The following is a 27,340-nucleotide window of genomic DNA, read 5'->3' as shown; positions in this document are numbered from 1 at the left end:
TTCCAGCGTTAACCTGTAGTTGCTATGTAGTGTACATTACCAGGTACAGTACCCGTAATCTTAAGTTGACCATGTATGTATATGTTAAAGTGCTTCATACTGTGTGTGTGTGTGTGTGTTTGTTTGCTTTCAGGTATGGACACGGCTATGAAATGTTCTGTGTGGCTTCTAATCGCGCAAAAACAGTGGTGGCCTCTGCATGCAAGGTAACGTCTGTCATAATAATTAACTTTGTTTTATCTTGTTGCTTCACACATATGCTTGTTATAAACGCCTCAGTTTTTGTTTGTGTACAGCGTTTATAATTCACATTCGGGGCTGCACAGTACAGGGTTAACGTTTACATCTATGGAGAGCTTTAAGTAATAGCATAACAGGCGTTGTGCAAGGGCAGCATTGCAGGCGTTGTGCAAGGGCAGCATTGCAGGCGTTGTGCAAGGGCAGCTGTTCTGTAAGTTTTCTTGCGGGATGTGCATCCCAGTCGATATGGGTATACAGTAGTGGGGGCGCCTGTATATATGTTGCTTTACTATATCTTTTGTTTATATACACACTTTTTCATCATACCAAAAGTCCAGTAGCCATTTGCTTGTCGTGAGGAATTGTTGCAACCAATAAAAATCTTTTTTTTTTTTTTTAATCAAAACCTTTTATACCTTGAAACGTTTGCTACCATACCAGTAAAGCACAACACAACTCGGGTAGCAAAGCATCTTGCCTCCACTATTAGTTTTCTTAAAAATATTTCTCAACATAAAACCAATGTCACCTTACAATAATTGATTTTGAGTTTAAGTGTTTTAAAATAAAATATCAAACAGAATGAGATTTCAACGTACCATTTGTAATTCAGGAATATGAGAGAATTGGTCAGGGGTCTGAATACTTTTGCAAGGCACTGTGTGTGTGTGTGTGTGTGTGTGTGTGTGTGTGTGTGTGTGTATATATATATATATATATATATATATATATATATATATATATATATATATATATATATTTTTTTTTTTTTTTTTTACTGGATATTGATATTCTACACGGTTTGTGTTTTGAAGTTATGTCTCCTGTCTGTCTCCAGTGCCGATTCAGACCCTGTGTGTTCTCTGCCTGCAGGCTCTAAGCCGGAGCATATGGCCGCGATCCTCTTCTCTTGTGGAGCACCACCAGCTGGAAGCAGCTGTGCAGCCTGGCCCTGCACAGCCTCACAGTCACTCAGATGGCCTTCTCTCCTGACAGCAGGTTCCTCCTTGCAGTGTCTAGAGACAGGACCTGGTCTCTGTGGAGGCAGAAAGATGAGACCTCATCTGATACTGGTAAGTGCTGACTGGTTGTAGTGGGGATAGACTCTGGAACTGGAAAGAAAGCATTTATATCACAGTCCTCACACTTAAAACACAATTGGTTCCTGAAAGTCACGTTGTAAGTCGAAGCATCGTAATTCGAAGCACATTTTCCCGTAGGAACAATGTTATAAATTGGGGTTACTTTCCTGATTCTTCAGCCAGATAAAATGACCTGTTATATTGTACTCATGCAAATATTTATTTAAGTCTTTAACTTAGCCAGGTGGTAACGCACATATTACTGAGACACCTACCTGGCTTGTTTCAAAGTACGGACTCAGGGCTTTTCAAAGACATGTTCAGTGTGTGTATGTGGTACTCCTAGCAGGAAATACGATCGCCTGAGTCAATTGCTCTTATCAGACATTGTTACCGGAAAATTAAAAAAAAAAAAAAAAAAAAAAAAAAAAAAAAAAGTTACATGCATTAAAAAAAACCCACAGACTAAGTCAGGGAGACCACATGTACTGCAGTTCGGACCCCGAGCTGCGCGCATAACGCATAGCTCGTGTCTCGCCGTGTCGTAAATGCCATATCAATGTCGTAAAGCTGAAGCAAGGTAACAGTGCAAAAGAGTCGTAACTGCCGTGCGTCGTAAGTCGAGGATCGTCTGTATTTTTTTTTTTTTTTTTTTTTTTTTTTTATACATTTCACATTCTGATTGATTCTGGTGTATGTGTGTGTGAACATGAAGAATAATTGCAGTAACTGTAAAATTATTTTTATTATGCTGAAATAATAGAATAAAAAATAAATTAAAAAGAATTAGTAAAGTTACAGAGCAATTTTAGCTTTGTGCAGTAGATTTAGCCTTGCCGGTGGACTGTGGGGATGATGTCAAATTGATATTCTAGTTTGATCAGAGAGCCTCCTAGAGGAGCCTTGGGGACAGCTGTGGAGGAGGAGAAGGAGGAGGAGGAGGAGGAGGAGGAGGGATGCTGATGTTAGTACTAGCACATTGGCCAGCTTGAACACTAAGAAACTGACATGCGCTGGGGCAGTTCCTAGTCAACGTTGCTTACAGACGGAATATTTTGAGGGGTGTTTTTTGCACTAAATCAACATAATGGGGAAGCCATGGCCCTCCTGGCATTGCCATCTTTGTAATGTATCTGATGTGTTACTGCAGCTGGAATTGCTGCTGTTAGGATATTCAGATATGACTTCCATGGACCCTCACCTGCTGTACAGCCCTGCACAGTAGAATGGTGCTCGAATCCCCTCCCGCTGTGATCTAAACTAAATGTCTGGACTTGTCCATGCCGAGTGAGCACCCAGCTGATGATGGCTACAGTTCCTGCTACGTTTTTTGACAAGACAGTGGATCGACAGTGACGTCTTAGTCACTGTTACCAGACACCTCAGGGGTGTTCTGAAGGTCATCCGTGTGCCCTGCAGTTATGGTTGTCAGTTTTATGAGTAAAATTAAAACCTGGTGGTGGCCCCCCCCCCCCCCAAGTTGGGTGGTGTTTTCTTTTTTAATTTTGATTTTTTTTTTTTTTTTTTCCAGAGGCCTGATAATTCATTATTACATGAGAGTTACTGTATTTAAAAAAATAAATAAAATGCGCTAAATGTCCTTATTAAATGACTCCAGTTTTAGCATTTACTTAACCAAAAACTAAAATAGACAAAAGTCACCTAAGACAGTGTCAGATGAGCATTATTTCTTGCTGTTTTATAAGTGTGTTGTGATTCATTATTTCTTGCTGTTATATAAGTGTGTTGTGATTCATTATTTCTTGCTGTTTTATAAGTGTGTTGGGATTTGTAATTTGTCGGTGTTTATTTTTCTTTTTTTCTCGCAGGGTTTCCTGTCTGATTTTCATTTGACTATGTTACTCATTGGAAACAAACCCTACAAATAATCAGTATTGGAGATGAAATATCCTGTCATCTTCTGCAAGGACCTAACCTAAAATGCAATTTCAACATAAAGCACTCCCTTCCCAGTTCTTGTTTCTTTTCCCCTTCCAGGGCCTTGTTTTACTCTCTATGCACACACCGATAAGAACACCTCTGTGCACAGCCGAATCATTTGGTCATGTGACTGGAGCCCAGACAGCACGTATTTTATCACAGGAAGCAGAGATAAAAAGGTCATTTTTTTTCTTTCATTCTTTTAATATTCCATAATATGTCATTGCTTACAAATGGTAACTCGGGTATACCGTAATTGCAGATAAAGGTATAATCTAACTGCAGAAAAAGGTCTTCTGACACACTGTTGATGTGTTTTAATTGTGGAATGTGGACTTTTTCACAGCTCTTTAAGACTCTCGTGACTTGATTTGTTGTTTGTTTTTTTATTCTCCTTTCCCTAACTCAACAGGTTATTGTATGGGGAAACTGTGACTCTTCTGAAAATGCAGCAGAGAAAGAAGTTGCCATTCATCCTTGCTCTTCAGTGCTGGATGTCGGAGAAGCAGCCACTGCTGTCAGCTTTGCCCCTGTGTTGAGCCCAGATCAGAGGTATTGTGCTAAGAGACAGGAAGGGATGGATGCACATGATGGCTTTGGCAGCTTGTGCAGAAATAACATCAACAATCATTCAGAGAAAGTGGCATCGTTTGAATGCATAAAGTAGCTTGTATTAAATTGTTGTATGTATGTGTTTATTTATTTAATTCTTTTTAGCTACATCCTGGCAGTTGGTCTAGAGGGTGGGAAGATTATTCTATTCAAATGGAAGCCATCAGGAGATACCACTGCTGGAACAGACTGGCTTCATTGTGGAGAATTGGATACATTGTATCCTTCTACTTATTAACTTTATATGGAAAGCTAACTTTATTAAAGTCTTAGAGTACCTTTGAATTCCACAGCAGTGCACGGTGAGTATGCACCTTAATCAAGTGCTTTATATCATTTTAAAATACCCCATGTCTTTTATGTTTGTTCTCCGTCATTAAGCATGCTCGTAATGGGAGTTTTCCGGTATATGTTCTTGTCACGTCAACCTCCGTTTCAGCTGATGAAAATCTCATGAACCATTTGAGGTGCTGACTTAATTTAGTTGTCAATGTTTTGGAAACTCCTTGGGTAAAATCAAATGCACCCTTTGGTTTGGTAGGCAGCTGTATTCCTTGATTGTCTGGATAATAGTTAAGTTATAGGTGTCCAGTGTTAAAGACTGCCTGGATCACATGTTTTTTCAAATATCCATTTTACTTTCATGTTTGCAGTCCATTTGAGATATTTATATCCCTGCAGAACATATGAAACCAGGAGAGAACTTTTTCATTCTTTCTACTGTGTGCTTTCACTATCTTTATTCCTTATCTGTGCAGTGAAGGAAGAAATGTAATCTTGCAGGCTGTGAAGAGCTCTAGTTCTTCAATGTCACTCTGACTTCGCCTGACTTCCCTTGCACCCAAATGATGAATCAAGCGAGACACAAAAAAATCAGCTGGCTTAGGACGATGAGAGCAATCGGGAAAGGTCACTCAGCATGATGATATTTTGACAAAAGTCTAACACTATTTCTAGATAGAAAAATAGTATCTGGTGATCTATAGTGCAGATTAATTACTATGATACAGAAGAATGCACTTTTGGTGTACATTTAGAATCAGCACACATTTGGCTGGTGAAATCTTGATTATTAAGCATTCCTGTGAGAGGCGATTTGTAGGAATTTCAAATCCACCATCACCACTGCAACTGCTAATGTCTCATAATAACCCATTTAAGGTTGCAACCTGTGTTAATGAAACCCTTTGTGCAGAATCGAACGGCACCCTTCACTTTTACATGTAACCTAAGAAGGTTGCCATTTTTTGTTAAGTCTCTGCTTTCCAGATAAGACCTAACTCTGGGAGATACTGGCTTCATAGTTGGTGCTCAGATGTTTGTGATTCTCTCAGTCAAGTTCAGTTGTGGATATGGTACAATGAATCCTTTTGTCATTTTACACAGCGGGCACCACTATGCCAGAAAATCTTTTCTACTATAGGTACCTATAGGTGGACTTGTGGCTTTGGCACAACAAAATGTCCCCTGCAAATGTACTGCTGTAAGAGTACAGACCAAATGCAAAGCTCGATCGAAGATTGCAGGTCGAACTGTCAACCGCAGATGTGCTCAGAGGTCATTAGCGTTCACAGTAATTGAGGAATCCTGCCAATGTTTGTTTTTCATCTGGAAGTGATTACCAGTTGTTTTACTAATTAGGTGAACGATGGAGTATATACAAAGGAGCTTGGTTAGTCTTAGCAGGTGTACTGCATTTAGCGGCATCCACCGTAAATTCCAGTTGCTATTCAGTGCAGGTCCACAGGGATAGTCATCTTATGAAGCAAATATAATAGTAGTTAATCAGTGAAGTTGGTGCCAGTCTCTCTGGCTGAATCTCAAATGTTCTTGTTCTGAAAACTAACGATGCTCATACATGAGCAATCTTTTCATTTCCATTTAAAGTAGGAGGCTAGAAATCCCAAGGGGGTAATGGGGGTCTTCCCCCAATGTGGGTGCAGAGGGGTAATAAATACGTTTTTAAAAACAAGCTTGCGAGAACTGCGATTTTGAAAACTTGATTTTACAGGTTTCAGAAGTTCGCTTCTGTTGCATTTTCTGTAAACATTAAATCGATTTCTACAGTAAGTTCAGGGGTGTGCACAGGAATAAAAATTTGACTGCTATTTTGGGGGGGTACATAAATTAATAGCATTACACTCACCATTTCAATGAAAGTCCATAGGCTGTGGAGCTTTTTAACACTGAAACATCTTTCTGCAGCTGTAACAGGTAGCGTGACCAAAAGCACCAGTAGGTCGAATACATCAGGATACAGAAGTCCCAGGTCGTGTTCTTTACTGATGTTTATGAGTTCTGGCAAAGACATTGCATTGTCCGATTCCCAAGTGTTAAAATACGCTCAGTGTGGTGTACATATAAATCGTACTGCATTTCAGGAGCTCTGCATTGAAATTATTGATTCAGCTTCACAAGAGCTTTCCCTTTAGTATATTAATAGTTTTCATGTTTTCAGTTTTGCTTAAAATAGCGTAATTTAAAAAATGTGCGGTGTTTCCACTAATTGTACTACTGCAGCTGGACTCAAAACATTAAGGGGACACGTGCGCCAGTCCTTAAAGGCACGTTATAGGGGAACGTGTGCAAACCAAGTACACGCGCGTCCATAACTGCACGTTTATAAGGAAATAGGTTCAGTTTGTGAGTGTCCTTGACAAAGTGCAAACAGAAATCAATATTTTGGAGATGTTTATTGGAGGGGTCAGTGCCCCTGCTTGCCCCCCTCCCCCCTTTTTTCTTTCATTTTTAATATTTTTTAATTCTGTTAACTGTTGCTTGATTAAACTAAATACAAATAACAATAAATAATGTATTGGCATTTACTTGAACAACATATCTTGAAAGTAAAAGTCCAGTACGTAAATATCAAGTTATAGGTATATGAAATGGAAAACTACTTCAAATGGAAAAGAGTAATGTTGAAACAGAAAATCACTTTGGTGTACACATTACATACAAATGGTTTTGGATATTTCTTATTGGTTTTATTAATATAGATTAGCACAAACTGACGTCATGAGCTACTATAGGAAATCTGGAGAAGCTTCCCTTTGTGGCTGGTGCTTGCACTCTGCCACAAAACACTGCAATACACGGCTCACTAGCTTTAATTTGTATTAAATTGAAGTATGACTACTTACTGTAGAAATCACAATAATGTTTATGTAGCACCCTGGAAAAGCGTGAAAGTTGTTAATATAGATTGTATATACTCTGTTTAAGACTTTCAATGTAATACTGTTGTAGCTCAATTTTGCCAAAACTTGTCACCACGAGAGGCACTCAAGAGACTGGAGTGCATAGGAGTCAAAAGTTTCAAAGTGAAAGCAAATGCAGAGTTAACCCATTCATTAATGCCTACATTTTCTATACTGTGTATCTATGTTTGCACCATGCCTTTCAGCACCCTAAAGGCCTGGACACACCAGTGCTTCACATCGCTTCGCTCTTTTTTTTTATTTTTTTTTATTTTTACGTGCAGTAGGCAGTGCCACACCAGTGTCAGTTACCTTTCCCGGGTTTAAAAAAAAAAAAAGAAAAGTACTTTATAGCATTACATTTAACTCAAACAAAGTTAATTTCATAACAATATCCTAAACCTAGGGTTCGTGGGGTATTGGTCATAACTATAAATACACACAACTATACCCTAACACTAAACCTAAGGTTTGTGGGGTATTATGGTCACGTGGTAGGGGTGTTGAGGGTCAGTGAAGCACTACGTAAATTACATGTTGCGCACGCAGCAGTACCCTGTGTTAGCTCCGCTGTGTGAGTCTTTTTTCTGCAGATATATGCTCTTGGAAATGGCAGCTTTTTTACTGGAGCAAAATAAACATTTTGAATACTGTTGACTGGAACACACAAGCACTGTAAAAAACAGTTTTTCTTTTTTTTTTAAATTTTAAATTTTAAATAACTATTTTAGGCGGCTCATCTGGCAAAGTAGACGGTCATTTAGCCTGCTGCCGGCTGGAAATGAGAAGGCTGCATGAGCAGCCTGAAAAAGAAACTTGGTTGATGACCACAAAAAAACATAGTTCCTGTGTACCGCTTGTGTCTGGAGACATGGTTTGTAGACCGCTTGTGTCTGGAGACATGGTTTGTTGTAGACCTTTAGTGTCTGGAGTCATGGTTCCTGTAGACCGCTTGTGTCTGGAGTCATGGTTCCTGTAGACAGCTTTTGTCTGGAGACATGGTTCCTGTATGTGGTGCACTGCTGTTTTTTTTTTATTTTTTTATATGTTTCTGTTTTTTCCTTGACTGCCCTTTGCTACAGCCAGTGCCATGCCCTCGCAATCAAGCGCCTGTGCTGGAGACCGCGTGTGGGCAGAGCAGGCCACGGAGATGACGGCGGGGACAGTGCGTGGATACAGCTGGCCAGTGCAGGAGCCGACCACTGCATGAAGATATTTAATGTTAACAGACTGTCTCTTTAGCTTAACAGATGGCACTACCTACCTCTCTTAGCATGTTGTTTAGTGCTTCTGATCACTAGCACAAATAGAGGTGCTTGTCCAATGGATTCACTGGAATACAAGGGGTGGGTAATGTGACACTAATCAGACTGCCTTAAACTGTTTATCTTGTGCTCCAGTTTACACATGAACGATAAGGGTGATTTGGTATCCACAGAGTGTCTTTACCCCGTGGCGTCTTGACACCAGCTAATGCTGAAAAACTGTGTCTTGATACTGACACATGATTACTCATGTAGATGTAATAACTCAACCACCTTGTCAAATGGGTAAATAAAAAGTAGCAGTTGAGTAAGTTATTACATGAATGTTTCTTCAAATAATTATGTATCTTGACTGTGACAAAATAATTCCATAAATCTTACTTGTGGTGGACTTATATTCATTGTATTTGCTCAGTTGTCCAGGTTTGAAAGAAACACACATTATTGTAAACATGTATAAAATAATAATCATCATATCTGGTGCGCTACTCAGTTAACAAAACCTTTGTTTGATATTGTTGCTTTCAGATAATGTTGCCCTTGCGTGGTCATTTCTCCTGGAGAGTGAAACTGACCCCACCCTTTTTAATGGGTTCTTTCCTGCCAATAACCTTTCAGCTGCTTCCCTTACTGAAGGACATGCTTTCAGCCAGTAATGTGCTAGCTTCCCTTACTGACTGACATGCTTTCAGCCAGTAATGTGCTAGCTTCCCTTACTGACTACTAGCTGAAAGCATGTCAATGTGCTAGCTTCCCTTGCTAGTGGAAGTGTAAAAGATTGATTAATTATTTTGTTAGTTACAACTACTTTAAAAGCAAACCGCTACACTGTTCATTGCCATTTCAAAATGAAAGCTGGTTAGGGTCATTTGTGTGTAAATCGAGGGTACTCTTGTGTTCCAATGTTATTCTGTTTAAAAAAAAAAAAAAAAAAAAAAAAAAAAAAACACCGCAGAAAATGCACCACTTTTTAGGTCACTTTTGTATCAAGTATACAGATGAGTGACACATGAAAGCATAGTACTAGAAGAAGTATTAAATAACCCCTTGAAGTTTTCAAATGTTTTTAAAATGAATCTCTTTGGATACGGATGCTTTGATAACAGGATTTGAAGATTAAAGCACAGGTTGCCAATGGGCTGTTTGATACAACAGTAAAGTGAGAACACAAGGAGACCTTTATTCCCCTTGTGATAGTGATTCTCAAGCTACTTTTTGTCATACCCTATTTGCTTGAGGTACAGTCGTTTGACAGAGGTTTAATTGTAAAGCCTGGAACTGTGTTACATTTAATGTCAGTGAAGAGATTATGCAGCAATCTTTATTTCTTTATTATTTTAAAAGATTTATACCTCACTCTCAGACCCTTAATTTCCTGTATTTGGAGAAAACTTTGAAACTGACAAACACACCCCACTTGACTGAGGATAATTTATTTGGTGTACTCTACATTCACACAGTGCAAACCAGTAATTCACTGGTAAATTGGATTGCACAAATAAAACTATAATGCATAGACCTTGTTTATACAATCTTTTACCAGTTTGTTCCATCATTAGATTTTTTTTATCAACATGTTTACGAGTGTTCACTCAAAATGCGGAAAGGATTTGTATGGTAATAAAGTATTACAAGTTTTTATAAAAGTAACCGCTCATGAATAAAAAATAAATATAAATGAAAGAAATGTAGTTTTTGTCTTTTCATAAGAGTATACTGTAATTATGAAACAAATCTCAAATCGGGGTGTACAGACAGCCCACTACTCGTACTTGGAAACCATACCCGATACTTTAACACAGACACTGTCTTATTGTGATGGAGAGGTGCTTGTTAACAAAAAAATAGTCAGAAGTATTTAGGTAATGTTTGTTTAGAAAGTATATTGTTGGGAATATGATTACTGCAGCTCTGCTCTCAAACAAGAATGCCCTATTGTAACCAAGACATGATTTCAATGTATTTTATTACATATTTTTTCCAGAATACAAGTAATAACAAAATTACTTGTGAATTACTTGATTGTCATGCTCGTTTCAAATATTCGTTTGTACTTGTTGATCGGCGTGAGCCTACTCTCTAGGTTTGTAAAATATACTGTATGAATTCACTTTATTACATGATTAGGTCCTTCAGTGACATCGACATCTATTTTCGTCACAATGTAACTGCTTTTCTGCACAGTATGACCTAGCAGAGGTGGGAGTCAAGCTTTTTAAGATTTACAAACAGCTGCTGCATGTCAATACATGTTAGTTTAAACTGGTTCTTTCAGTATGCATGAGACACAATCCAATTTCCCCACTGTAATGAGATTCAGAGAAGCTAACTTTCAAGGGGCCCTGGAGTTTTGTAATCTCGCAAAAGTAAATTGAGGAGTGGGGGGGGGGGGGGGGGGGGGGGGTACAGATTGACAGTCTGTAAAGCACCATGTGTGCCCTGCCTGTCTGCCTTATTCCCAGTTACATGGTAACTGAGACGTAGAACCAAGGTCCTATTGTAAGTGACTGCAGCAGCAGTGGAGATGCACACCCTAGTCTCTAAGTCGCTTAATGACTAAATAATAAAGTTGATATGGATTCTGTCATACTAAAGCCCATGTGCGTAAGCGATAATGGGCATCAGTTCTACAGTAGATCCCTCATTGACTGGCACTAACACTGAAATAGAAACTGATAGAGACGTTATTATTGTTGTAATAATGGGGTTAGCATGACACACGTAGTGGAATATATCGTTTTTGAATACAGCTGTTGGATCTAAATGAAAACAGTTACTGCATATTGCAAAATAGTACAAAAAAAATATTTTAAACGCCATGCGTGAAAATAAATTGGGCCTGATGCACCTAAGAAGCGCTGAATAAATGGATCGCTAAGGGTTAAGGTTGCAAATTTATTTATTTATTTTTTTTAGCACTAGTTATGAAATTGCTGACATGAGTTTTTCCAGAAGAAAGCTGATCAATTAGCTAAACAGCAAGACGTTATTAAAAATCAGTCACTGTCTCAGAGAAGGAGATGAATGTATCCAATCTGGTTACAATGCATATTGCAAAAAACTACAACTGACTGTTGTTGGTAAGTTTGCAATGCTTGATGCTGAGTTGATAATTAAAATTGGCATTAAGTATGTTGCAACACAATTTTAAATTGATATTGTAACGTGGAGGTAAAGGAAGCAATCCAGGCAAGTATTCTGGTGTCAAATGCAGGGTTTGTTTTACAAAAACGAGCAGGTCAATAAAATAAATGCAAGTGGTAGTAGTGGGGCATGGCCTCACCAATAATTCCCAAAAGCTAAAAAAACATTTTGCATGTTCGTATTATTTAATTGAGAAATATAAGCACATTTCAGCATAGTAAGTACATTTAAGTCATCAGAAGCGCTAGTGACATTATTTAAAAGTCTCAACTCGCTTTCACCATTAGCGAAAGCCAGCACCAGAGAGCTGGAACAATGTAGCGCTGCCACGTAATGCACAAACCTTTAGCGTCTCACAAAGCTGCTTGCTACCATGGCAAGTCACCACACTGGGGCGTGCCTTTCTGAAGGCATTGCTATGGTAACCACAGCTTGATGAGGCACCTACTGGATTTGGAACAATTAGAATTTGTGCGATTTTAATTTGTTCAATAATGGTTTTAGTTGAATGTGATATTATATGTGACCTGAGGAAAGTATGTTTTACAGAAAGATCCCAAAATTAGAGACGTTCAATTGTTAAGGATGGCAGAATAACACCAGTAACACAAAATGGAAGGCAGCGCTGTGAACAAACTAGTGTTGGCCATGTTTCCTTCTTTCAACTAAATAAGACAAGGTTATATCTTTTTTAATGGAGTAACACTGTCAATTTCTTGCCAAGACATGACAAGTTGCCTTGTTCGTTTTGAATGAATGATTTTGTGATATTGTATTTGTGCGTTTGTAGCAAATGCTGGTGCGCATAATCATGACTTGTAGAACTAAATACTACGTGGTTTTAAGTTTCTGATTTGCGAATTGATTATAAAAACTTGTATCTGCAAAATGGGGCTATATTTTACACAGCGACTGCAGTCTATCATTTGAATGCATTTAAATGGAGGCATACATGCAGTCAGCTGAACAAAGTAAATTTACTTTTAGTACGTTAAGTAGGTGGGTTGGTAATAACTATTTTGTGATTTGTGCCTCACCTGTTAAAAAAAGACAAGCCGCTACTGAAATGCAATAAACAATAGCGAACACAGGATAAATAAAAGGGTTTCATAAACAGTCAGGTAACACAAATCTAATAGTCTGTGTCTGACTCAGTAATTAAAAAAAAAAAAACAACAAAAAAAACAGCAGGTTCTCTCACACAGCTCCAAAGCTCACTCTTCACTCTTCCCTCTGCCAGGCTTACATACCTGTAAAACTATCAAAGCCTCAATGCTTATATAGTGTAGTTACAAATAAATTAAATGTCACATTTTGATTGGGTAAGAAGTATTTCAGTTAAAAGTTGTTATTCCACAAGTATTAATGTGTTTATGTATATGAAGGAGAACACAGCAAGTTGGTCTGGGGTATATGATCCTGTAGTGAGGAGTAACAAGGCTGGTTATGGAGGCTTCTCCAAGGTACCAAGTGTGCCCCCTTGATAATGTATGTGCATGATACTACCATCAAAAAATCAAATGACTGCCTACTTAGATGAGGTTGTTAACTGGATAATGAATAATGGCATGGATCCAAAACTTATCTAATTGATCTCATTGGCTGATACACATTGGAAGACAGGGTTTTCTGAGATTGTAAGGTTTATAAGTCATAAAAAAGCTGTTGTTTCCAGATCCGAATCACCAATACAGTATTGCTATAGCTTTGTATTATGACTGGAAAAAATGAGAACAGAGGCCAATTAACAAAATAATTGCTGATTTTAAATATCAAGGTGTTATTACATCACGTTCACATAAAAAAATACACGTATGAGGACACCTAAAAATCGTGAACTTGCCTTCATAATATACCTTAAAACAACCTGGCATGTCTGATAGACATCACTTTCTGAACTGAGTGCAAACCTTCATACTGTATATAATGAATCAGCACCTTCAGCTGTTTTCTACCCACTCCCTCACATTACCAGCATCAGTATGCATTTTATTTGTAACAATTATGTGTTATACGGGGAGCAGGTTAGTCAAGCCAATCTCTCAATTAACCTCCCTATTTAAGCACTGGGTTGAACACTTATTCTCTGTCTGCTGATTGTGCAGTAAGGGTTCTGGTCACTAACAGCAGGACGAGTCAAGAAGGCAAGTGGAGATCTAGCACTGCATACCTTATGGGAACAATTCACTTTCCACAGCACCAGGTTTGGAATTCTGGCACACAACATAAAATAAAACTAAATTGTGAGCCTATAGTGATGTGTGCGTGTGTGTGTGTTATATATATATATATATATATATATATATATATATATATATATATATATATATATATATATATATGCATGTTTGTTGAAATCTATTTTGCATGTATATTTGTTATATGCTATGTATGTATTTATTTATTTTATTTACTTATTTGACCTCAAGAGGTCAAGCTCATTCTGTTTTATGGTCTTATTTTTGGAAAACTCTTCATATGGAGACAGATTCCTGCTGTATCTCCTGTGGGGACATTCCTTTATCTAGAGCACCATCATTGGGACCTGAGATAGTATATTAGAGGGATATAATGTTAGGGGGTAACTTTTTTTTTTTTTTTAAAGAAACTTCTTTCACTTTTTTTCTGACAATTTCTTACCTTTTTACATTTTACCATTTTCTGAATTCTGTAAACAGTTTGACAATAATATTCTCCAACTTCTAAGCTTTTAAATGACAGAGGGTTTTATGGTGATTTAGATTAATGACTTATGACTCTTAAAAACAAGTGTGTGCATTTTCTTTAAATTTAAAAATGAATAAATACATTTTTAAAAAAGCCTTCATATTCAACACTGATTTATAACAAATGTGTCACATAATGAGTCAAAGAGGTTTGTAGTAGTAATTACAACATGTCAACACTATCCACAATAGACTATATCTCGGTGACAAACAAGGTTTTAAAGGTCTTCATTTATTCTGCTTTCCAATAGAATGTGTGTTAGAGAGCAAGATTGCTTTTTAAAGTATTTGGATACATTTTTGTAAATTGAGTTTGAAGCCAAAGGCTTGCAACCCTCTGGAGCAACTTCCAAATGACTGACCTTGCAAAAGCTGTGGCAGAACTGTACCTGCTGATAAAGTTATACCTTGTCACAGCAGCTGGTGTTTATCTTACGTTTCTAGTAAAGGTCATTCATAATGCATATTAGCTTTTAAAGATTAAGCACTTGAGGCTTAATGCTTACGTTAGCCCTTTTACCACAAACCAGGACTTTGATACATTTTGTTTTGCCTAGCAGCTTTTTATTATTGCCTGTTTTGAGGTGGAATAGAGAGAACAAACTACTTTTTAGAAACAAAGTTCTTTTCATTATTTTCCTTTAAAATACGGAATTTAAGTATGATGGGGAAAAATACCCTTGCCTGCAATGTGTTCAAATGTGTGACCTCTATGCATCTATTCGGCAACAAGCGCAGGACAGCAAAAGGATCTCGCTGACTTCACCAGGGGAATAACAGCGGGAGCCCATGTATGGGCTTGTAGTGCAATGCTGTGGTTGCATTCCTGATATAGCAATGGTTACAGAAAACAGAGCTCTGTGGCAAGAGGGTCATGCTGGACTGAAACCGCTGATGTGTGGTATGTATTGTTACAAGCAACAGCGGCCAAATCGCACCATCGTCAATTGGACAATATTCACTAGAACAATGCAGTGGGGGCTACACAGTGGGGCTTCGATATCATGCCACTCTGAGTTGTTTGACCAGCAAGTGTGTAAGATCTGTTTAAAGCCAGAATAGAACATGGCTATGGCACTATCAACATAAAAAACACATGTCTTTAGCCCCAACAATGAAAGGGGAAGTTTCGTTTAAGCTACTACTCTTTTTTTATCATGTTATAATACCACAATGGCAGTAGCATACTCTTACATAACTTGAACCTTTGAAATTGAGGATGAGTATGATGGTATGCAAAGTATTGGAAAATGCCAAAATGAAATGGTGTTGTTTTTAACCCATTAATGGCCATTTGTGGCAGGATAGCTGCAGAGGGAAGACTCCAAGTCAAGAAAATGCAGTGAAACAAACTACTTCTATTTACAAAAACACAAAATAAAAAAGGCACAAGGCCAAACTGTCAGATTTGCACGTACTCTCTCTCTCTCTCTCTCTCTCTCTCTCTCTATATATATATATATATATATATATATATATATATATATATATATATATATATATATATATATATATAAAAAAAAATATAAATAAAATAAATAAAGTGGCAGGCTGGCAAGTGGATAGAGGCCCAGAGAAAAAATACAAATTTTATTATAAATAACACAAAATAAAAGTGCACAATGGCAAAATAAAGGGATATAAACACAAACAAAAACCCAATACGAAAACAAACTTACAAAAACAAGGTTTCCAGGCTGGGCAATACCTTCACTGGAACACCAACACCAACACCAACACGCTTCCTCAGCTCCCTCCTCTCTACTGGGAGGCTGAGGCCTCCTTTTATGCCAGGTGGCTAAATGATAATTGATTAATTACATTAGTTGATTGCTCCCACCTGGGGCAATCAACCTGGGCAGGGAGGAGAATTTAACTCCATCCCTGCCAGTGTTTCCAAGGGCAGAGCCCTGCTCTGCCACATATATATATATATATATATATACACACACACACACTCACACTAAGCACACTCTTAATCTCGGGGGAGACGTTCAGGAGGGCATAGAGATGTTTCGGACTGCTGCAAGTGGATCGTTCAGGAGGGCATAGAGATGTTTCGGACTGCTGCAAGTGGATCGTTCAGGAGGGCATAGAGATGTTTCGGACTGCTGCAAGTGGATCGTTCAGGAGGGCATAGAGATGTTTCGGACTGCTGCAAGTGGATCGTTCAGGAGGGCATAGAGATGTTTCGGACTGCTGCAAGTGGATCGTTCAGGAGGGCATAGAGATGTTTCGGACTGCTGCAAGTGGATCGCTCGTGCACTGAGCTTGCAACGTATCCAGATGAATTTCAATAATCAATAAAATCACAGACTTGTTTGATTTTAAGTTTTAACGAATCAGTGTAATATCTGTACTCCTTCAGTTTGTTAAATGCTTAAAAATGGTTACAGACTACGTCAAATCCCAACTGACAGGCAATCTGGGACGTCCAGTGCCTTAACAGGTATAATAGCATTAACACTTCAATACGTTTATGGTTATAACATGTTTTGCCCTTAAGCTATGCGTGCATATAGCTAAAAACACCCAGCGCAAAATCCTAGAACATATATATATATATATATATATATATATATATATATATATATATATATATATATATATATATATATATATATATATATATATATATATATATATAACTAAAACATGAAATCCTATACCTTATAGTGATGCATCAATATAAAAGATATAGATTCAAAATCGTTCTTACCTTCCAAAATATATATGGAAGTGTGGAATATAATGTAAGGACAGAAATTGTCTTCAAAGGCAAAGACTTCTAAATATGACACCAACAGCAATCAGCCTGATCAGAGATCTTCAGAGCATGGATCACATCAGCTTGTAGTTAGCAAGTTGAGTGACACTTGACTAAGATTTTACTTCAGTTTTTACTTCACTTTTTATGTCAGAAGCCTCATACATTCATACATCTTAACAGCTCTTGTCATTCAAGTGAATATCATTTTCAAAACACCCGGTAACTCCTTCTATAAGATTAATTAGCCATCATCCCCTAGTCCACCTATCCTACATCTTCAATATATGTAAGGTGAACTGTTGTTCTTCTGTTTTGGTACCAGGGAGTTCCTGAACACAGCATGCACGTGAATACAGTGCAAGTATATGAAGAATACATATAGAAAGATTTGTTTAATATATAACACCTACTTTGGTTTAATTATTCCAATCCTCAATTAAAATATATTTCCCATTTAACATCAAAAGACATCCTCTTTAGTAAGTTGGCTTTATTACACGTATAGATGTGGTTTAACAATTAACTAAAACATATGGGATAGAGGGTGGCAGAAGGTTCATATCAAACTTCTAAAGTCTGCAATTATATATCCAATTATTTTCACTTAAATCCAGTCTATCAAGAACAGTCAAAATATAACAGTCCCATTTTAGCTATTCAATGCTTTAAACTAAACATGACCGCTCTCTGTTTTACAAAAATCATGTTCAGGCAAATTCCGAACCACCTGCTTTTCCATCGAGGTCATCCATCATTAATAGAAGAGTCTTCTGTAAGCATTTTCTCAGATGTATGGCATAACACGGTCCTGTGCTATTACTCCCCCTCACTTGTTTTTAACAGGTCTTCATTAATTTCTATGATTTAATGAAGCCAAATATAGTTAGCCACTGACTCCCCTTTCCTGTACCAGGAGGATGTAAAAGATCACTCATTATAGAAACCTTAGATTTCAAACTCCCAAACATTAAAATTTGCATTAGTTGCAAAAAAGATATTTCCTTTTTGACTGAAGTTTTTACTTTAAGTTAATTTCTGCACTATATTCTATTAGTTTCAAACTCTTTCAATTCTTCTTTTATAATAAAACATTTACACTTATATTCTGTTTGAATTATTCTAGAATACATGTGTTGAGCTTAAAGACTACTTTCAAATCATGCTGATGTCTTTAAATAAGAAACTTGATGCTCATGTCTGAATTTCTGCTCAAGTTTCTGAGCCTTGACGGCAGTAGATCAGACAAAGACAAGCCTTGCTCATTTCACAGGTGTTTCTTGGTTAGTGTTACCCCAGCCTAGCTCCCTTTTTACTCACTTACAAAGATACATTAATATTTGTATTGTTATAACAGAATAAACAGGATAAACAATGTTCTAACTATAGGTTAATACTGAGCATATTATAACGTTTTGTATGAACAGTGTGTTTTAACAATTTATTTAGTATTTCTGCTGGCTTTATATTCTTTAAAGCACAGTACAGTTATTACAACATTTTAACACACATGCAGTTTCACAAATCAATTTACATCCCAAAGATCATCCTGCATCCAGTAGCTGTCACAGTCTTGGGTCAGTTTCTGCTCTCAGTGAGTCTGTCAAAGCCACCACAGGTGTGTCTTTAAAAACCTGATACCTGCAAAAACTTCAATCTTGTTATCAGGGCTTCCATCTCAACATTCCCATCCCCATCATCAGTGGGAAGACTTCAAATAAAGTACTGTTTCCATCAAAGACCATCTATCTCTGCAGCATACATCTTTCACTCAAAAAAGGTGATTGCACCTTGTACAAGGGAAGACATGTTTTAGGTTAATTCATGACAAAACAAAAGGTTACCAAACAAAACACCAATTACTCCACTTTTCAAACCCAAAACCCCAAAAACCCAAACCCAAACCCAAACCCAACAAAGGATTCTTCTTGGCTTTTTATAGTCTGTGGCTGGAGCCCATTGAATCAATAATTAACAATTAGCCAGTTAAGGTTCCAGCCACATTTTCATGTATTTGGCAGGGAGGAGTTTAACCCCCTCCCTGCTCATCCAAAAAACAATAACACAATCACAAATAATGAAAATCATAATGAAAACAGTAAAAAATTATAATAACACAAATTATAGGGGGCAGGCCGGCGGGCACTACATCACACCATTGTTATCATTTGAGGACAGGGTACTTTGCCATTTTTTTTTTTTAACATTTTTAACTACCATCTACCAATTTCCTCTTTAACTATGTTATTATGATAACTTATTTAATTTTGCTAACAGCAAGTCTAAATGTAGCTGTAATTCTGCAAATATTGCCCTTCAGATGTTTTTATGACGCTTCGATATAAAATAAGAAACTGAAGCCTAAAGAAACATAACAAAAGGAAAAAGGTCCCAGATTTAAGCGTTTGGGGTAAACAAATGCAAGAAGTTCTCTGTCTTGCCTATAAGCTTATGGACTCTTTCACTCTGCTGCATGCATTGGGTTTCTGTAAACTAACAATGTATTGCCATCTCTAAAATCATACTGGAAATGACACATAGCATTAACCAATGTTGCCTGGCATGTTTACTGGACAATGGGCATCAAGATTCAAGGACTGCTGGGGTGAGGTATTGTAGCTACTGTTAGAAGTGTTAATGCAGTGCTTACTCAATATGGTCCCCATTCCCTTGGTTGGGAATTGGGATAACATTAAATTAGAATCTTGACACCCACCGTCTGCCAGGTTGCGCACAGCTGTTGCTGTGACCATGTTCATACTCCCTGAAGGTTAAGCAGACAAAAGAAAGGCAAACACAGTATCTTTTTCAGTATTTTATTCATAAAAACAGATTTTTGCGACAATTTATGAAAAAAATTGATCTCATGCAGTATAAGCGTACAAGAAAATGTTTGATAACAGACATGTTATTTTATTGTGTTTTTTTTTTTTTATTTTATTTTTATATTCTGACAAGTTCCCATCTTTGTTTATTAAGCATTTTTTGTGCACTATCATTGTTTTGAAAACACCATTGGGGCACAGCATCTTTATAGATTTACATTATTTTATTTATTTATTTATTTTTTTGCTGCAGTATAAATGAATGGAAACATTGAATAACTAAGAGTATTATTATTCTGTGGGGATACTCTTTGTTTGCAGAAAGTTTTAAAAAGAAGATTAGTTCCAATACTTGACAGATTACTACAGTATCATTAAGACAGATAATGTACTGCATGGTATAAACTTAATAAACTGCACACAGCCAGTATTCACAGACAGTTTACAGACACACACACACTCCCCTCCAACAGTCCTATACTTCTGCAGTGTTTTTTTGTCTTGCTATCTTAGAATAGTATTTCTACAGCAAATGTGTTGTATACATTATATACAATTATAGTCCTCTTCCTTTTAAGAGATGAAATCACCTTTAAAAACAAAACAACCTCCTGCTACGTTGAGCTAAGTAGACTCAAAAATGTGAATTTGAATTGATAACTCGCAGTGTATCTCAAGCAATTGCTCAGTCAAATACATTGAAACCGATGTCAGGGTTACATTATCTATATTTATACCTCACAGTTTAAACCGTACATAAAACAAACAAAAAAAAACCCAAACATTTTTAAACTAACACAAATTGTGGCTGTTTCTCTGACTTTTAGTATACCATGTTATACACACTGTCATTAAACGCTTGCTACTTTCAGGATGAACTGTCTCAAGTAGCAAAATATTCACGGTGTGTGTGTGTGTGTGTGTGTGTGTTGTTTGTGTATGTATATGTATATATATATATATATATATATATATATATATATATATATATATATATATATATGCATGCATATATATTTTCACCCTATGAAGGTCTCTGTTAATAGCACAATTTCATGTTTTTTTTTTTTTTTACAGTGAACACAAACAGTTCTACAGTACACAGGGTATGCAGTTTGAGAGAGCTGGGTTATAAGAATGCATTGTACTGCAGGCTAGCACACCACTGTCTTAGTCTCGCTGCGGTTTCTTTCTCAACGCTTGACCCAGCTCCACACTCAGTGTCCTTCAAATAATTAACATAAGACCTGCACATCATATTTATTTACTAGTGAAAAAAATAAAACAGTTTAAGAAAATATTTGCCATATTCTAATACACTCTGATTGCACTCTTTTTAAAGACATCAATGCATGGTAAAAAATGTTTTTATTTTTAAAGTTGAAATATATACAATACTTAAGTATTTTTGAATAACAAAACTAATTCGTTGTTGTTGGGGTGGGGGCCGGGGGTGGTGGATCTATAAAAATTACCCATCAAATTTTGGGATCTGCTAATAAACTGGAATAACTTGCAGTTTCCAATGTTTACTAAAGCCGGAAATTATCTTTTTTAAGCTGCCACCTGACAACCCATACACGTATGTTTTAAAAGGAACAAAATAAGACACTTTATAAATCTCTAAGAGTAAATTTAATATCTCTACAGTTAACTGTTCAGAAAATACACTATACTGTTAGGTCACATTTTAAGTTTCCTCAGTTTGTGGTCCCAACAAGTCACATGAATAAATGCAATGTGTAGATTCTGAAAACACCATTCTATGCCCAATAACCTTTGTGTGAATAGTTGCAGTGCTTTACATGGTGGCACACGACATCAGCAGACTGTACGATGAGAGAGACCCATACTGATCTAATCATGAAAGTATTTTTAGCTGTGATTACGGTAAATATCTATCTGATGGCACAATCTCTCTACTATACAATATATAGATACAGATATTGTATATAAATTTGTGTTGCAAGTAGCACTTTGAGCATTGGGGGTCATAAGAGTAAGCCCAGTTGCCTCCTGCGCTCATAATTTACCAGGCTTTGAGTGAATAGCTGAATTTATGTTTGAAAAGTCCAAGGTCTTTAGATCTCATACAGGCCATGGCCTGGACCAAATCAAAACTTTGACAACCCGCTAATCACATTTAACAAAACTGTATTTAATAGCGTTGTCTTTTTTTTATAAGTATCTTATTTCTTCTACTCATAAAAAGAAAACACTATTAAATACAGATTTGTTAAGTGCGATTAGCGGGTTGTCAAAGTTTTGATTTGGTCCCAGCCCATATCTCATTAAAGGGTACACAGTCAAAGCCTTATGCAGTCATTGCTTTGTGTTCAAGGCTTAGAAGATAAGATATATATATATATATATATAGCATAATGTTGGTCTGCATAACCTTGTGAAATTACTGTTTTTGTGTCCTGGCAAGTTTGGTAAGCTTTTTATTTGTTATCTACAAAACATTATTTAATATGTTCAATTCATTACAAATTAATAAATGTCTTGAATTTTTGCATTCTAAAGGTTTTTTCCATCAAAGGAATTGAGATGTACAGTATGGTTAGTAATAAGAAAAAGACTTTATGGAATAAGACACTTTAAAATATCGCTGGCTCTGTTGTCAGGACTCAAACATTATTGCCAATAAGTCTAGTTGTCCTGATGCATTTTCAATATCTCAAGATTCAGCAAACCACTCAGCTGCCTTTTCCTAAGTATACTTTATTCCTTTTATCTCCATGTTATATGAATGCCCTAGTCTACTTTCTAGCACAGTGTAACAAGCCAGTGCGATACGTTTTCCACAATGCAGGAATATATTGCGACACAACAGGTTTTATATAATAATACGCTTGACGATCCAACCACTGAGATTGTGCTTTCTATATTAAGCAACAACATAAAACTAAAACAAATTAAAATAAATCCAGACTCTAAATGTTCATCTTTATTAGCAGTTCCTCCTAGATCAGCTTACATGCCCTTCCATGTACCATTTTCTGGTTGTAGTGAACCATTTTTTTTTTTATAGAACTTTTCATTAACTCATTATTTTGTATTTTAAGCTTGTGGAACACTTACTGGTTTATTCAGTCTTTCCAGAACCGCCGTCATTTCATTGCTTCGTTTTGTATTCTGATTTCCACGAGCGCACCGCTTGGTACAAAATGGCATGTAAACAAACGGAGAAATGCGCCGCTGTTTCTCTTGCTGCAAAAAGTTGGAAATTGTTCGAGCTCCTGAAAAAACCCTGAACCAGACACAAGCCATTGAGCAATTAGGTGCTTTCCATTCTGGTGAGTTGTTTTATACCATTCTGTTAAATAATGTACATGTCTTGAATATTGTTCCTGTACATGTATTCAGAATTAATCTGGAGCTGCTTTGACTTTTTTAACGTGTGTAGGGGTGCTGTGTTAATTTAGTTTGACAGCTACTTTATTATTATAATCTATTAACATGCACTTACCTATTGCTTTTCTCCTATTGTGTTGATTTACATACATACATATTTATTTATTTATTGGTTCATATTGTGTCGGGTGGCTAAGTCAATTTTAGAGAACACTTTGGCTAAGAAAACACTTTGCTTGCTTCCTGAGGTTTCAGTAAACCTGGGCGCTGATATAAATACGTGCGGACAGTCGAGACTGGGCGCTGTATCAAGCATACCTATATACGGTATTAACAATATTTTCTGACACAACCTTTTAAACAGTACAATGCAGGTATTTTTCTGAGCGGATTTCTGTCAATGTTAAGAACAACCAGAAAGTTCCAATAAATGAAGAATGTTGCCATTAAAGTGCACAAAACATGTAACTGTCCTGCAGTGTAATCGGCCATCCGAATAAAAGGTGTAACCACAGCCAGTCTCACAGTACAGATATGAGTCAAAGACATCTCTTCCTAAACAGAAGTCTAGACACCAGTGGTGGCGAAAGATATGTGTTTAAATGGGAATTACACTTGTTTTCATAACTGTAAAAGGTTGACTGATGTAAAACAGCATTTAGAGGCAGAAACAAAAATCACTATCCAAACCTTGTAACAAAAAATAAATTAAAGTTTTGTAACTGTAACTGGGTGACAAGAGTGTATTTATTGAGAATAATTTAATAAGTGGGCTATTTCTGCCATTCACTTTCTTTGGGATTCTAAATCTTACCCTGCGATTACACAAGGGGGTGTGTTTGGATAATCAAAAGTCACAAAGGGTCTGGCCAAAATAAAGTCAGAAAGCAGCACATACTGTAACTGACTAAAATCCAGAATGTTAAAAAAACACTTTCAAATAACTGAATTGCAGAACGCATCAGGAAGCAGTCTCCCTCGCTAGTATCCATTTCTTCACTTGGAAGACTTCTCTCCTCATACTCTTGTTGGGTCCTGTAGGTATCGCTTAGAAACAGTAAACCCTGTGACTAAAAACAAACAAAAACACACCATGTGTCTATCCTTGTTTACTCATTTCAAACTTTTAATAACGTAGCCAGCAAACAATTGCAATCTCTTGTATGTTAATCTGATAAGTACATTTGCTTTCCCACGACCTGCTTGGCCATTTGGATCTGCAGTCAGATTCATGGGCTGGAAAGAGACTCTATTTGTATATCCAGGTTTACACAACAATGACCCGAGTGATACAGGGATACAGGGTGCCTTGACTAAAGCCAGTGGTAAGAACTCAGTGGTCTCTCATCCCCTGGAGACACCCTGAGAAAATGGAAGCGAATGGTTTTCAGACATTAAAAAACAACACTTTTGCCAACTACAATTTTTCAACGTCTTTATCAATAGTCACTTTGAGTGAACCTCCAATTTGTGACAGGAATGTTTTCAGAAATGCATATCTGTGTATCTATCAATCTATCTATCTATCTATCTAGATAGATAGATAGATAGATAGATAGATAGATAGATAGATAGATAGATAGATAGATAGATAGATAGAATATATAACAATAATCTTTCTCCTATTGCATCCATAACAAAATCCAATGTTTAGTAAAATACCCAAGTTTGACAAGTTGACTTACGGTCAAATATATGACCAAACCAAATGAAAAACATAAAATAAAAACCCTTTAACATAAAAGGCTGAAGGTTGTGTTCTCTGTTGCCACAACCTTGTGTATCAGGAGTGCTTATGGGTGATCGCCTTGACTGTCAGTCCCTCTGTGATTGGAGTGTGCGTCGTGTAGAGAGTACTGGGTCATGTACACAGTTCGTTTTTTGCTGACTACAATATAAGTTCAACAAAAAACAGGGCGCCTCTCCTCTTCCTCCTTTGCTGTGGCTCACAGGCCGGAAACCATGACCCGGAAGGACGGCTGCACGTGCCTGTGCCGAGGGCTGATACTCGGGCTCACTGCGGGGCTGGAGCAGCTCGCATCCACTCCTCCTATGGAAGGCAGGTAGGCATGGTGCAGAATCGGCAGCTGCAAGGACAGTCGGCGCTGTATGCTGTGGAGAGGAGCAGAAAGACAGACAGACAGACAGGTTAAGGAAGGACACAGTTGTGGTTTGAACTTTGTGAATTCAGTGTTAATGAGAGAAAAAAAAAAGAACTGGCTATACTTCTAGGCAGTTATGTAAGCTTCTCTACAAAGCTTCATCAATCTACCTCAAATCCTGAGAGTATGTGGTGTGGTTTTATTTCAAGAAAATATTTAATTACCTTCGCAATGCTTCACCTAAGTTGGTGTTTTCAAGCCAGGCTTCCATTGGTGAAAAGCCCATTAACCACTATGACATCAAGCCTCAGTTTGTTTTTCACAAATGTGACTTGTTTTTCATAGTTTAAAACCTGTCTACATTGGGCTAGCAGGGGAAAAAATCACCCTGCAACAGAGCAACTTCTCCTGCACAGAAGACCTCAGTGACCCAGCCATCATGTTTTCAGTTGATGAGCTGACTAGTCTGGCTATGCAAGGTAGCCCCACTGAGTTCTGCATGGTGGACAGTATTTGGTATATCAGAGCAGTTCAAGAGCAGATAACAGTGTTGACAGTTACATCAGGGTTAGATACAAGTGCAAGTGAAATACATTTCTTTCTTTGAGAGGCAACAACCATAAGACTTTAAAACTAGGAGACTAGTGACTAGGAAAACATCACCCCTACCCCTTTTTGTGTGATTTCCACAATCCTTTTTTCTTCCTGCATTGCACTGCAGTATAAATCGGTACACACATGATGCATGCAGTATGTTCTTCCATGAAAGCTGATGCTGGAAACAGCTGTATTGAATAGGTACTGTACTCTACATGGATCAGTCCAGTTCTAAATGAACTCTGATGCTGGAAACAGCTGTATTGAATAGGTACTGTACTCTACATGGATCAGTCCAGTTCTAAATGAACTCTGATGCTGGAAACAGCTGTATTGAATAGGTACTGTACTCTACATGGATCAGTCCAGTTCTAAATGAACTCTGATGCTGGAAACAGCTGTATTGAATAGGTAATGTACTGTACACTGATCAGTCTGTTCAGTTCTAAATAAACTCTGATGCTGGAAACAGCTGTGTTGAGTAGGTACTATACTGTACATGGATCAGTCTGTTCAGTTCAACTTGCAGTGAGAGAGAGAGGCAGTAACTTCCTCTTGTTATCTTCAATTTTGCAACAGTTTCAAAGTTAACGTTTAACGGGTTTGCTCCTAGTTCTATTGTACTTGAAGGAGTAAAAGATAATGCTTTTCTCATTAGCAGAAGAAATGTTCTTGCAGTTTTTTGTAGCTTATTTAGTGTTGTCCAGACTTTTTCACTCTATCACCATCTAGTAATTTGCTTGGTTATTACCAGAATTTTGATCACATACGCATAAAGGATAGCATTGGAATAAAATAAATAAGGGATTTAATCAACTCTTTATTTCCTTAAGATGTAAAGAGAAAATGAATAACAAAACAGGTCCAAAGGAAGGAGCACAAATTACCTCTTGTGTCTGACTAGCATGTTAAACAGAGAATTGATTGCCGTTGTGGGTTATTACATTGGCCCTGAACAGCACTGCTTCATATAATCAAAAACAAATGTGCTGGGGATAACTCTGGATATGTCTATGTTCTGCTCTGGGTCTATTTTAAGACTGTGTTTAAATAGACTCACCTCTCACACAAGCCTCATACCAGTGCACTCTTGTTCTGTATTGTATTGTACAATTTGGGATTACAAGCATAGACACAGTTCTAAGCCTTTTTTTTTATTATAAGAAAACAGATATGAATAAAATGTTTTTATGGTCATATCTATATAAACAAAACAGTGAATCACTTACTGTTCTGGTGAGTTGATGTCTTCTGTAGGATCTGTACTCATTCTGGAAGGGTCCACGGAGCCCCACTGTGCTGGAGGTTTCTGCTCATGATGGTTTTTCAAGATGGATTTGTCTCCGTCTGCAATGACACACATTTGTAAGCTCAGATACTGTCCTAAGGGTAACTCGGCATGTCAGATTTTCATATTCTGTCCAACAGTTCATGAGTACAGTAGTCACTGTAAGAAAGAATAAGCAATGCTACGCAAACATA

General features: G+C 37.2%; 2 protein-coding genes across 2 annotated transcripts in view; one reads left to right on the top strand and one right to left on the bottom strand.

Annotated features, from left to right (window-relative positions):
• Window positions 1–8,925, top strand: part of elp2 (elongator acetyltransferase complex subunit 2) — a 36,580-nt gene extending 27,655 nt beyond the window's left edge. Inside the window, exons 17-23 of the mRNA XM_041249099.1 lie at window positions 134–211; window positions 682–701; window positions 1,128–1,313; window positions 3,321–3,442; window positions 3,676–3,815; window positions 3,981–4,094; window positions 8,158–8,925. Of these exons, the coding sequence (XP_041105033.1) occupies window positions 134–211; window positions 682–701; window positions 1,128–1,313; window positions 3,321–3,442; window positions 3,676–3,815; window positions 3,981–4,094; window positions 8,158–8,317 (820 nt within the window). The 3' untranslated portion in view covers window positions 8,318–8,925. The remainder of the gene's footprint in view (window positions 1–133; window positions 212–681; window positions 702–1,127; window positions 1,314–3,320; window positions 3,443–3,675; window positions 3,816–3,980; window positions 4,095–8,157) is intronic.
• A 15,859-nt stretch (window positions 8,926–24,784) lies between these two features.
• Window positions 24,785–27,340, bottom strand: part of LOC121315143 (gamma-aminobutyric acid type B receptor subunit 2-like) — a 270,582-nt gene continuing 268,026 nt past the window's right edge. Inside the window, exons 18-19 of the mRNA XM_041249098.1 lie at window positions 27,088–27,205; window positions 24,785–25,271 (exon numbers count right to left, since the gene is read on the bottom strand). Of these exons, the coding sequence (XP_041105032.1) occupies window positions 25,106–25,271; window positions 27,088–27,205 (284 nt within the window). The 3' untranslated portion in view covers window positions 24,785–25,105. The remainder of the gene's footprint in view (window positions 25,272–27,087; window positions 27,206–27,340) is intronic.

This window comes from Polyodon spathula, chromosome 4, assembly GCF_017654505.1.
Source record: "Polyodon spathula isolate WHYD16114869_AA chromosome 4, ASM1765450v1, whole genome shotgun sequence".
In the NCBI taxonomy this organism is placed as follows: Eukaryota; Metazoa; Chordata; class Actinopteri; order Acipenseriformes; family Polyodontidae; genus Polyodon; species Polyodon spathula.
Note: the sequence above shows the minus strand (reverse complement) of the source record. Positions and strands in the feature narration are given on the sequence as shown.